This window comes from Lathamus discolor, chromosome 3, assembly GCF_037157495.1.
Source record: "Lathamus discolor isolate bLatDis1 chromosome 3, bLatDis1.hap1, whole genome shotgun sequence".
Lineage (NCBI taxonomy): Eukaryota > Metazoa > Chordata > Aves > Psittaciformes > Psittacidae > Lathamus > Lathamus discolor.
Genome location: NC_088886.1, coordinates 86561371 through 86575195, shown reverse-complemented (window position 1 = coordinate 86575195; position 13825 = coordinate 86561371). Strand labels below are relative to the sequence as shown.

Below are 13825 nucleotides of genomic sequence, written 5' to 3'. Positions count from 1 at the left end.
CTTTTGATTCTGCTCTACTGATCCAGTGCAGCCTTGTCCCCGGATATAGGCCAGTGGTTCTTCCTACCTTTCAACAGGCAGGAGTTTTGTCTTCACTTGTCTTGTGCTTGTATTTCTGAGTTAAGAGAATTACTGCACTGCGGCTGAATATGCAGTTGGGCCTCAGTAACACTTCCCCAGGATGTGGATTCAAAGGGTTTTTCCTCAGACTGGATTAATTGAGGGGAGTAACATGAGGATGTGGACCTGTTGGACCGAGTCCAGAGGAGAGCTGTGAAGATGGTCAGAGGGCTGGAGCATCTTTCCTATGAAAACAGGCGAAGAGAGCTGGGCTTGTTCAGTATGGAGAAGACTCCAGGAAGAGCTGATAGCAGCCTTCCAATACCTAAAGGAGTACAAGAAATCTGAAGGGGGATGTTTTACATGGGCTTGTAGCTCTAGGGCAAAGGCTTTGAACTAGAAGAGGCAGATTTAGGTTAGACACAAGAAGAAACTCTTTACTGCGAGGAGCGGGAGTTGCTGGTACAGATTGTCTAGGGAAGTTGTGGCTGCCCTATCCTTGGCAGTGTTCAAGGCCAGGCTGGACGGGGCTTGGAGCAACCTGGTACAGCGGGATGTGTCTCTGCCTATGGCAGGGGGGATGGAACTAAACGCGCTTTAACGTCCCTTCCAACCCAAACCATTCCATGAGTGACTCCCAAGCACCGGTATATTCGCAAACGCCTCTCTCTACCCGTTAAGCACCGTTTAAGCGCGGAAAGCCTGTTTCAAACACGCACAAGCTCCAGCCACGGCCCCTCGCGTCGCGTCCCGTCCCGCTGACCGGCGCGGGTACGGGGGGCCAGCTGGCGCGGGCCCCGCCCCGGGCGGCAGGGGCGGGGCGGGCCCCGGATGCAGTTGCTGTCCCGGCCGTGCGGCGCCCAGTTCCTGTGCGTGTCCTTGGCCTGCTGCCGCCCGCCGGTCGCGACATGTCGCTGGTGGCGGAGGCCTTCGTGACTCAGCTGGCCGGTGAGGGACGCGCGCGGGCGGGTGATGGCACACAGAGGGACGCGGGCGGGCTGGGCCCCGCTGCGCACCGGGTCGCGGCCGGAGGGTGGCGGCGGGGAAGGAGCCAAGCCTTCGCGGCCTCGGTGCCCCCGGCCCGGGGTGACCCGGGGCTGGGGCGAGGCGGCCCTGTCTTCCTCGGGGAGGGGCGGCCGTGAGGGCTGGCGGCGCTCCGAGGCAAGGACAGGTCACGGCGCGACTCCCCACAGGGCACGGCGGTGCGGGTTCTTCACGGGGCCCCATTATAGGGTCCCTAGGGCGTCGCTTCACTTTCGTTTAATGACTTCCCTGTCTTTAAAACCATTTACTTTCCCTTAGTGTTCCAAAAAACCGGCATCGTGTTTGTATTTAAGCAGCTGGAGTTGAGTTCTGCAGCGTGGGAGAGCTCAGTGCGGTGCCGTCCTCTCCCTGCTCCCCATGGCTGAGTCCTGCCTTTCCTACGTTGCTGTTGTGGTATACTGCAGCTGGGCCACGTCCAGCTGGACGTGAGCCTTGTCATGAAACAGAAATGAGTATCACTGTGGAGTTATGTAGCAAAAAAAGATGTTAGTCTGCTCTGAACAGGAAAAAACCCAACATGCACCTCTGATAATTCCAGGCTAGGCAGTTCAAAATACGTTCAGTGTTTCACACTGAAAGTGTAAGCATTGGTCAGTTTCTCCTTACTTGTTATTCTCTGTTCCTGATTTCTTGCTGCTCCACAAGCTCACAAGCAATAAATACTGCAAGGAAACAGCATTTTAATTGCTACTGTCATTTTGAGGAGAGGAAGTCAGTGTTTTGTCCCAGGAGCTGAGGTTTGTACCACTCAGTAGAGGCCCCAGTGTAAGAGATTCTTTAGTATGAGCATAGTTTCCAGAGCAGACTGATAGGTAAAGTGAAGGTGATGGATCTTGAAGCTGGACGTGAAGAGGTACCTGTAGACAAGCTTGAAAGTTGAGTTGGGCACTTGGATTGGCATTCACTAATTCACAGATATTAGCACAAGCCGTATTTATTTTCTAAGGGCCAGAGCCTCAGATCCTCTGGATATGGAGAATACAGTCATGATCAGCGTTGCTTCATAACATTTGCTAGCCTTTATGATCTCTATAGTATACTGTATTTATATTGTGAAACACAAGGATAATGGCATAGGTGAGTAGTGTTGTAGATTTGTTCCTCTGCTTTGTGATTGTTATGAATATTCTAGAGTGACAGCTTGCTGGTATTTACTTGTTTTCTGGAATTACGAAAGCAAACTCAAAACTGTAGGCATCTCATTGGTTTCTTATTGAAAATGTGGTTTGTGTCCCGCCCCCCCCCCGCCCCCCAAACAAGCAAATGGTTGTAAAATACAGCAATGACAGATCCAAATTAAATACAGTGTGAAGAAAATGTGTGTTTGAAATACTGGAAACAAGAAGACAAAGTTCTGCAACAGCTGGCTCTTTTCCCTCCTTGCTGAAGTGTTCCTGGGGAGATTCTTGCCTCCCTTTTGGGGTAGTTGCACTCTGCTTATACTAGTCTCAATTTGTGTGTTCACAGTTGTACTATTAAGGTGATATTTCGAGGCCACCAGAGCTGTTCAAGTACTTCTGGACCCTCCTACAATTTAATAAGCTTAAAACAGTAGCACCTGGTCTTTACCTGTCAGTCACAGGTTAAGTGATGCTCATTTTCTTTTTACAGGTAATTTGTGGGCATCTAATAGAAAAGTACTGGCAATACTCTTTTTTGCAGAGCAGAAATGGTTGGTGCTTATTTTATTAATCATGTACTTCTGCTGGATATGCAGGTACCTACTGTGACTCAAGGTACAGTACAAATCCTTGTTGCAGACCTTAATCATTCTTCAAAACAAAATTATTGTTTTGAAAGGCATTGTCTTTGCTTTCCCAGAAGCGAATCAGTGTCAAAAGCAGTTACCTGCCTTGAAAATAATAAGAAAACCCCTTTTGCCAGTGGGTCGTGGCCTTCCCGGCTTGTCTGTGCTGTGTACCAGTCCCAGACTGAAACTAAATAATGGCAAAATCATTCAATTTGTTCATGTGGAAGATTTTTTTTTTTTTGGGGAGGAAGTTATTCAGGATGTTGGCCAATACCCACCACACTTCTAGTTTTCCTGAGACATTGCACAGACACAGAAATTATTTCATTCTCATACCAAGAAGATATGAGTATCCCACAAACGTAGGAGTATTTGTGAGGAAGAAAAATGATGTATCTGCAATGAAAAAATAGCACTTAAGAGTGACACTTGTTTTAATAGTGTCTTATCTGTGGTTGTGAATACTCCCTTTCTGATATGTATGGACAGAAGTGTAAGAATGATTGAGAATTTTTTCCGTGTCCATAAAAATGAAATTTCATTGGCCTGTCATCGGGGTCCTGTTCATGAAGACAGCCACTTTGTCATGGCGGGTAAAATGAGCTAGTGCTGATCTAACACGTAACAGCTATGAAGCATGGGTCTTTGCATGCAGGTGTTTGAAGACAATCATCCCAGCATAGTTTGTTTTCTAGAAATGTTTTAAAAGCCAAGGGGAAGGTTTTAGTAGGGAAGAGGATCACAGCTTTGTTTTATACACTGTTTTGCTTGTGTATATATTTGAGGGTTTTTTTTTCAAATACTACCTATCTTTACCTGTCCTGCACCTTATGCATTCGCTTCTGATATGCCCTATTCACTGTCTTAGTAGAAATCAAAACACAGAAAATACCATCTGAATATAAGAAAAACTTTTACTGTGAGGGTGGGTTAACGTTGGAATGGATTGCTCAGAGCAGTTGTGGAGTCTCCATCCTTGAAGGTGCTCAGTACCAAACTGGAGGTGGTCCCAGGCAACGTGCTGCAGCTTCCCCTGGACCTCCAGAAGTGCCTTCCAAACTCAGCTCTTCTGTGGCCATCAGTTGTTCAGCCCACTTGCACTGCTGCACTAGTTCAGCACCCTCTCTGTGTAACATCCATTCACCTGAACATGCTGACCATCGCCTGCTGCTGTAATGCATTAACAATTAAATACAAAATGATAACTAAATCACTTATGTGGAGTAAAACACCTGCTTTAGTGCCATTCAACTGTTTGCTTATTCAGAAGTATAAAGAGGTTGATGTTGTGACTCAGGGAATAATAAATATTTCTAGGCTTCATGAATTGCAAACATGTAATGTCATATTTTAAATAATCTATTTCTGAACTGTAGAAAATATTAATTAGATAATATGGTAGAGAATTTGTTTAGTGTAGCTCAGCATCAATCATATATTAACAGGATAGGAAATGAGTGTTTATACTGTAAGAAGAATTAGAGTGCCAGCTTTCAAGTGGTCCAGAACATTAATCTTTCTAACTGTGGTAGTTTTGAGAAGCTGACTGCTCAAATCATCTATAAAAGATTGTTGAAAATATGTTTAATTGATCACTAAATTACTCAATACGCTATACTTTCCCCTCCACCCCCCAAAAAAACCCCAAAACATTAGCTTTAGATTAGTGATCAAAAGAGAGAAAATAATATTCTTGTTTGTCCTTTGATGTCTGGAAAATTACTTCTGTTTATTGCCATTGAGTTATGTCCAAGGGTCTTAGGCTAGTTTTAATACTAAAGAAATGAATGCAGTTTGAAAAACAGATGGCCTTCTGCCTTTAGATATTTTACATTCTTAGTGAGTCTACCTCCAATGTGACATGCCAGAGCACAAATAAATCTCTGACGTGCATGTTTTATGTATTGAGACAAGCTGCAATTTGGCTAAGAACAAATACATAGGGAATGAAACCTGACCACCTAAATTGTTCCTGCACATAAAGACATAAAATTTAAACTGAGTATGCATTTTGTACATCAGAATGTACGTAGGTAAATGTTCACATTTCCTGCACATGCAAGGTGAAAAAATAAAGCTATTCTTGCTTAATAATAGGTTGTCTGCAGCACATATTGTTTGAGCCTGCTGCAGAGGTGCTTGTAGTCAAAGAAGTGGTTTGAAAATACCAAGTTTTCAGGCTGTATAATTTTATCTCAGTGCTCTTTTATGTGGGCTTTTTTTTTGTAATCAAACTAAAAGGAATCCCTTCAACTTTTGTTCAGTTTCAATAAACAAGTCTCTTACGCTGCTCTTGCCAATTTGTGCTCAGGCACATACATTTTATGACTTGATTTAAACCAATCCTTTGTGTGAATTGCCTATCTAATTTTTTTATTTTTTTTTTTTGGTCAGGAGAAAAATGACTTTCACAGTTATTATATATAGTACAGTACATATTTCATTTTGAGGTAGTGTTATTTCTTGGTTTTAAGAAGCAATACAATTACAGTTTGTAATAGGGTATGCTTCTGTAGTTGTTTCTGGCTCCGTTAAGACTAAGCAGTGTTTCTCTAATCAGCATTTTATTGTTACGTATTTTCTGCTAAAGTAATGTCTTCTTTGCTCATGCTATAAAGAGATTGCTGTAGAGATAATGGTAACAAAATTAGTAAATAAAAAGTCACATGTATTTTGATGTTTTCCAGTTTGATTTGCAAGTGAGCTTTCATCGGTTGTAGGATGATTCAGATATGAGTGCTGTTTAGGAGCCTAACTGTTCAGCTCACAGGAAGTCACAGGAGAGCAACTCTGGAGAAGAACCAGATTTTTCTTCTCTTTCTCACTCCTTTTTTCTTTCTGGTCCTTGGCTGCTCTGTTTTCCCCAGGCACTAACCTCACTTTTTCCTGTAGGTTTGGACCCTATGAGCCACTTCCTTTTCAAAACAAGAATGAACGGAAGAGCCTGGTTGCTGTCTTTTGCTCTAGTTGGAAGGTGTCGCACATTGCTGCGCTGCTGGGCATCTTCAGTTGTCTTTTTTGAAAGTGGGTGACAAACTGCAGGTGCATGCAAGCCATGGGGAGGGCAGAGAGAAAGTCCACATCAGGTTCTGAAATGCTTATTATTTTTAAATTCTGGCCTTCAGTTATTGAGAAGGTGACATAGATGTCATGTGAAAATGGATATTTTAATACGAACTGGAAGAAGCTACATGTAGTAGTAAAACCTATGAAATGCATAGGAAGGATTGGAAACATCCACAGGAAAAAAGAGAGTTATTAGAGAATGCAGGACAAATTGATACCAGTCTCATTTGGCGGGGGAGGTGGGAACATCCAACCAAAAAATGGAATGTGCATACTGAATTGGAAGATAAAAATGCTGGGATGGGAATTTTAGCAGTTCTGCCTTATAGCAGTTGTATAATGAAATTGAAGCCAATGTAATGCTTGCATCCTTAGCAAGAACTTCCAATGTCCAACATTTATTTTTCTTATTTGAATGCCATATTGGAGAAACTCTGGATGCATTGGAGGGTATTCATGGAAAGCCTTGGAAAAGAAATGAAGGCTGTGAGGATATGATTAAGACAACAAGATAAATGTTTTCAGATTTTGAATCAGGGCATCTGCAGTGTTTCCTAGAGGTGAGGAAGAGCTATTGCAAGTGCCATAGTTTTGGGCTGACTTAAAGGTTGAGCTTTAAAGCAGCATTTTCCTCCTGGCTAGGGGCAGTGCTTGGTTGGCTCACTGTTTGCATTTCTACCCTGCAGAGTTCTCCTGCCTAGACATCTTGGCTTTTCTTGCCCCTTTGCAAGACTGGCACAGAAACTCTCTGTAGTCATCACTTTGTGTCTCCTGGTACTGCTGTGCTCAGGCTGTGGGCAAGATAAAGAGATAATGAAGGGGAGCCTTAACAAAAGGCCAGAGGGGCCAGGACTGGGTGAGCAGGAGTTGTGTATGTGGGGAGTAGCTTTTGGAGCAGGTATGGGATACTGGGGTGCTGACTGGTGGGACAGATGTGTAGGATCTCTGTTGTGGATTAGAGTAGGGGTGCCTTGGATGAGAAAGCAGGCAGCCAGCTCCTTGAGGCACTTTGCAGAAATGGTGCTAAGACTGCCTGCCAGACATCCTTAGGGGAGGAGGAGTTCAGACTATCACAGAGAAGAGGGGATCTCAGTCTAAGAGAGCTTTCAAAGGACTGATTTAAAATATACAAATGTCGATAACATGGCTGAGAAATGTCCCAGTCCAGTAAGGCACTTAAGGCATTCATTAGTATCATACTTCCACCATCCTATTCTTCACAGTTCCTATGCTTGAAGTTTTACTTCTTGAGTAAGGGCCAAAGAGGGCAAGGTTCTTAAGTAGCACAAAGGGAAGGGATTGATTTAGAGATCTATAAAAAGCTATAATTAAGAATTACAGAGCTTTGAGATGGAGCATTTATGCTGAATAACAGGAATAAGTAAAATAGCTCCAGCTTGTCAGGACTTTATAAATAAGTCTTTTGAGATCATTTAGCTGGCACGCTCTCTGATTTTTCTGAAGAAATCCAGATGTTGATTTAGGAACAAGTTTTATTTATGGATTTGATTTTGCTGAGGTTTTTGGCCTCCTCTTCTGATGGGAGGCATGATTCTGCAAGTGCAGAGATGCCAAGCAGTCACCCTCCTGTGGCATCCCTTAGCAGTGAGAATGCTCAGCACCCTGGAGGATTGAACCCACAGATGTGTGTACTCTGGAAAGTCAACTCAAAGACAGTAACAGAATTGGACTAATGCTTAAATATATGCAATTAATAGCTTTCTTGGAGGGTGAAGAAGCAGATTGTATAATGTTAAATGGCTGTTGCAGTAATGTCACACACTGACTCTCTTAGTGGTGCAGCCACAGGGAACTCAAGTTTGAGAACTGCTGCTGAGATTAAGTCTTTACATTGACAGTCTGCTTGATCAATAATTACTGAGCAGTCATGATTTATCTGAATTGTAATATCTCTACAGAGGAGGCCTGGGATGGATTTAAGCAAATGATGTAATTATTTGATACATGATTTAATGCATACTGTTTAACTTATGTGAAAGTCAGCTTTCATTTGGCAAGGCACTATGAGGTGCTTTTTGGTCCCTTGTCAGCAGAGCCTGGGAGTTGCTGATGCTTTCGTTTTTTCTTGGCCCTTGTTAGTTTACAGGATCAGGAAAATTACTTGAAATTGATTTGTACTGGTGCGGGTGGGTTGAACCACTGGGTCTTATGGAAGCTAATTCACAACTTTCTTGTACTTCCTTTATTGATCACTGTTAATGTACAAGATGTATATTTTTAACTGCTGTGGTTCCAAAGTGGCTGCAGCTTCAGTGGATTAAACAGAAGATATTCCTCCACATATTTCATGTAATAAGGACATAGAAGCACATAAATCCCTGTCATTTTCTTTTTAAACAATGAATTGGTACTTGAAAATACCACTGATTTGTATTATGAAAAGAGAAGAAGTGATTATCTTCTCCTTTTTGATGCATCTTGACATCAAGTGGCTAATAATCCTTTCTCCTCTTGGAGTCTGTGGGATAGCTTTCTGTGTGGTTTTCTTGGCATTACTACATTCTGGAACAGAGTGAGCAGCAGGTTTCCCCAAAGCACCAGTCTTGGGAAACAAAAAAAAAGGTAACTATTTTCCTGCTGATTGCTGCATAATATTTGGAGATTGTAAGTAATAATGTTGGATGTGGATGTTGCCCAGATGTAAGACTGGATTTCTTTTTAGTGTTTACTCTTGTGAGAAAACAATTTTGAGGTATCTCATTATAACTTAATCAAATTTTTACCTAGGGAGATGCTGAGGGAAACTATGTGGAAATAATGTGTAAGTTAATATCTCCAGTGTAATACTGCATTACAGTGATTCAAATGCCAACTTTTTTTTTTGTTGTTTTTTTTTTTGTATTTAATAGAGGATATCTTGCCTCTTGGCTGTTTTAACAGGCCTTTAATGCCATGTGAACCAAACTGGTAAATACAGATGTTTTAGCTTTCCTGCTTTTTATGCAAGCTTAATATCAAAATGTTTAAGAAGATAGCAGAAAAGAAACTGGGCCATGCAAATTTGATTACTTTAGAGAAGAAGTAGTCTTTATTTGTATACAATTTAAAGTTCTTAAGATTTCAGGGAATCGTTGTCTCTGAGAAGATCAAGTATTCCCAGACCAGGGCCTAGCCTCACCTACACAACATAGTGAGCTGCGTGGAAAAGATTGTTAGTCGACAGAGTACTATGGTTACAGAAGTAGAAAGAAGATTTCAAAGGATAAATTGCTGGCATACTGAGAATTTAGTAAATTTTGTTTATAAGAGATTTGGGGCAGAAATTGTCTTGATTTACTTCTCACTGTATAGTTTCAGTACTTGAGAAATAATAACAGGATAGTTACATTCAGTGTTAATTTGTTAGCTTCTTACTAGGCATAGGCTAGTTTTATAGCAGAAAATTACTTCTCTCTGCACTGCCTTTCAAAAATGTTCTTGCCCCACAGAGTTTCTGTGGTATTGCTAAGAGCTGGGAACAACCTAATTGCAAGCTGGGTGTTTTTCTACAAAAACTTTCAACCTGTTGGTAACTTCATTTTCTCTGCAGGAGGGAACATCTTGATGCCCAGACCCAGAGGTCTGGGTAGCTTGACAAGTGTGCTAAACGAGTGTCAGACAAACAAGGCAAACCACACTGCCTACCCTACTGTTTGAAACTGCCTATTCATACGAGACTGCTGAAATGGCATAATTGTTGGTTAACATATTCCACAATTTAACATGCAAAGTATTTAGTGTCTTCTCATTTTCACAGGGTAATATTTTTTTAAGTAAAGGATTAGCGAGTAAGGATTAACGGCATAACTGTAAAGCATCTATTTCATTACATCTTTTTCATCATCGTGAAGCTGCTTGGGGAAGGTGGGTAAAAATGCCTGTTTCTCCCATCCATCCAGGCAGCACTGACACAGAATAAATAGTTTCCTAGTAATTCAGAGTGTAGGAGGTGAAACTGAGTTTTGTATGCTCATAAAGAGACTCTGAACAGCCTGGACAAGGAATTGGTGGGGCTGAGGCACTGTAGAGCATCTCGGTAACATGGTACTTTCTGTTGCATAGATTTCACTGGGGGAATGTTATGGCAGGCTCTCGTTCTTTGAATTAAAATTCACCATTGTACAAGTATAGTATGTCCTGTGTATGTCCTGTTTTGAGAGCATTACTTGGAGCTGAGATGTGCATAGGCCTCTGGTGAGCTGCTGATCCCTTGCTGATAGTGGAGTCCAGTGGTCTTAAGTATTTCTTCTTACATCCTATGTGCATTCTCTTCTCTTGTTGTCCCGAAAGTATTTGAGTGGATAAAGTATTATTATTGAAATGACAACCTGAAACATGTGGAAATGTTGAAATAAAAATGCTATATGAATATCTGTCTCTGGCCTTAATGTTGCTCAAGTAAAACGTTTCAGCACAAAATCTGAAAATTGTACTTAAGCAGAATATTTTTAGTGTCAAAGAATTTGACATGGCTGTCATGACTCATTCTACATTTTGGAAGGTTTCTGTGAGAGCAGAAATGTATTTTCTAAGTCATTCTTTGACATGACAGGTGAGTAGTCTAGGAATCTCTTTTAATAGATAGTTACAAACCTGAATAATTAAAACTCCACTGGGAACATGCAACACACCAGTTCACAGAATTTTCTTCTAAAAGTTTAATTTGGCACCTAAGAACCCTGTTTATAATTTGAAATCTGCATTTTCTATGCTAAGCTTTAAAACACTTTGACTAACAAAAACATTGAGCTTAGTTAAATTTCCATGCATTTTTAGTTATCCACAAAAACAGAGATGTTATGTAGGTGGTCTGCTTACCGGTTGACTTCTCCAGTTGTTGTGATGCTGCATCTGCCAATTTCTCAGCACCTAGGATAGCAAGGCTTATGCAGTGATGATTTCTGTGTCCTTGTCCCTTTAATTTTCACTTTCCCAGTAACTTTTGAACTGAAGCTTATTTCAGGCAAATTTCACAGGGAGGACTGATCCTGCAGATGATTGTTTCCTATAACTGGCATTAAAAACAAGCAGCGTGGTAGAGGAGAAGTAGGGAAAGACGATAGTATGAGGTTTGCTTGTCCTGATCAAGCAGCAGACAATCCACATGAAAGACTAAATATTTGAATTTGTTAAGCATGGGAAGAGTTTTCGGTAGGGTGGGAAAACAGCTTTTACTAAAGACTGCAAGCCTGAGAGACAGACCCATTGAAAACCACACAATAGTAATTCGAGGCAGAAGGAAGAACCGAGTAGTTCCTTAAGATATGTAGAGAAGCTGTTCCTGTAAGGCATACTTCCAGGCAGTTATTTCATCCTGTGAACAGCTAATGATAAAAATGTCTCGCGTAGGATCTAACACATAAATGTGATTGTGTTGAAAACTTCTGAAACTGAATTGACATCACATTTGTTAATTTTCTCTTTATATACCTAGTGTCACAGTAGCCGTGGTTAGCAGGGAAATGAACATTTAAAGACCAGAAGATTATAGTTGCCGAATGATAAACTGGATTTGACTTCATTAGTGCACAAATGATAAGTTTGTGAGGAGTTATTATAGCATTAATCAACTTGATGGATTGGAAATATGACAGAACTGAAGCAGCATGTAATATTAGTGCCTATTATTCTACAAATTATGTCTTCACCTACATTCATAAGGCAAGAGTCATTGCCGTACATTAAAGATGTTACACATTTTCTCCTCTTGTGGAGGCATGTGATATCCCTTCAGCGATTCCTCCTCGTCTCTTCCCCAGCGGAGTTCTGGTCTTCCTTAACTGCATGTTTTGACCTTTCAACTAATCGAAGCAGCTTGGGAGCTGATACTTTAATTTAGTGTACACCTTACTAACCTGGACCTTTCATATAGCAGTGTGTATTTAAACTTCTTGCTCCATCAGAATAAAAGTATTTCATACTCCAGACATCTTGGAAGAAGGAAAGTGAGTAGAAATTGGAAGATATGGAACAGATAATGAGTAGGTATTTAACGATTTGATTTCCAGAGGATTGCACAAGCTTTGTGTTGTGCCTCCAGTGTCACTGAACATGATCTGCATGCAATTCTGAATGCATGCTGCAGAACATTTTTTTCTAAGATATGAATAATAAAACATGAATTGTAATGTGAAGTTGATTGTTTTAAAATCCAGTCTGTGGAGTGATAGCAAAATCAATTATCTTTTGTCTGGTCTGTGTACAAAGAACTGAAGGCCTCACTTCAAGACTTATGAGCATGTATTGCACCTTATCCAGATATGGTCAGAATTGTGACCTCCCTCTGGAGACCATCAGGTGCCAAGGGCAAGGGGGTATTATTCACTCTTAGAACTGTTGAAATTTTAAATTTAAGGTGTGCTAATAATGAAGGCTGAAATTTTCATGTTTGTTCATTATTTGTCAGAAAATGTATGTTAGTACACAACTAAACCGTCAATGAGTGAATGCAGAGATTTAAAGCTCCTTTCCTTCCCTCAAATTAGGTGTGTGCTGCTGTGTACTAAGACTGTGGGATAAAGGCTTCATATAATGACTAATGAAGTTATGGTCAGCAGATATGGTTCATGAAAATCTGTGGTGTAGTTTTGGATTCTGTGTGCCAGCAAGTCTTTATATGTACCTATGTATGCATATCTATCTCCACAGCTGCATATAGCGTAGTGCCAAGATCAGACTGGAATTAGTGTTTGAATTTCTTGAAATATACCTAGCGTTTTTGTTAGGAAAAGTTCACTTGACTTTTGTGTGTCTGAAATATTTCAGCCACATGCTTGTGTAAAAATAGGCCACTTCCAGTTTGGGCTAGAATTCAAGAAGTAGGTGTAAATCTGACATTTCAGTCTGAAGAGGGGCAGGCAAAAAAAATCAATTGAAATGGGCACATGTGATTTGGAGTTCTCTGTACCATTTTTGGCATGTAAAAAGGATGTTTTCACTGGCTGGCTGGAGTATTTATGAGATCGATGTACATTCATGACTTAGTTATTTCTGTAAGTATCTCAGAGTCCAACACTGTTAAGTTTGCTAAAGTATAGTAATAACATTCTTAATTTCCTCATTCTGTTTGCTCTTACAAGACTTCAGTGGACCTGAAGAAAAGTATGTTAGATAAAATACTTTAAACAGTTAAGGCTGTAGTACTACAGGCACTATCTTAGTCTTATTTGAAGAAGTAAATGTACTTCCACCTGAAGAATTTTTACTCCAGGGCAAAACTTTAATGGAGAAACCATTAACCATTAAAACCAATAACTGCTACAATAAAACATAAAACATTTTTTGATGACACTTAAATGTGATTAGTTGCTTTCTCATGCCCATACTAGTATAGCTTTGATAGGCTCTGTGCCTGAATGTTAGAGGCAGTGACCTTTGCAAAACTGTGTACAGTGTTAGAAGCTTTACAGTTCTATGTGACTTACATAAAACCTAATACTTCATGAATATCCAAAAAGAATGATAGTTAGGAAATTGTGTAGTCTTTTTTTTTTTTCTTTGAGTTCTGAGGACAAAGACAAAAAGCATGATCTTACTGAAGCCAGTGGTGTATTTTTATTTGAGCTACAGTTATTTATAGACATCATTTCTTAAAAAAGAATAATTTATGTGGTTAACACATCAATTTTGTTTACAAATAGCTAGTTTGCATAGAACAGAAGCTTTGAATTGGTATTTAAAAATAGATTATCAGACATGAACAAGGAATGTAATGGAGACAAAACAGTGTGATGATGTGTTATCTTAATGCTATCATTAGCAGTAAATCAGATTATATTTTTGCCTTCCCATAAATTCAAGAGGTGTATGATTGATATAGTTCAATGGTTCTCAACTGGAAGATGTTATTGTCTTTTATTTCCTTGCCTATTTTTGTAAGAACTGCTCAACTGTTTTGAGCAACTG

At 40.4% G+C, this 13825-nt stretch overlaps 1 protein-coding gene across 1 annotated transcript in view; it reads left to right on the top strand.

Annotated features, from left to right (window-relative positions):
- The first annotated feature begins 891 nt into the window (after positions 1 to 891).
- Positions 892 to 13825, top strand: part of MTX2 (metaxin 2) — a 36563-nt gene continuing 23629 nt past the window's right edge. The window contains 2 exon segments of the mRNA XM_065670284.1: positions 892 to 939; positions 942 to 1008. Of these exon segments, the coding sequence (XP_065526356.1) occupies positions 892 to 939; positions 942 to 1008 (115 nt within the window).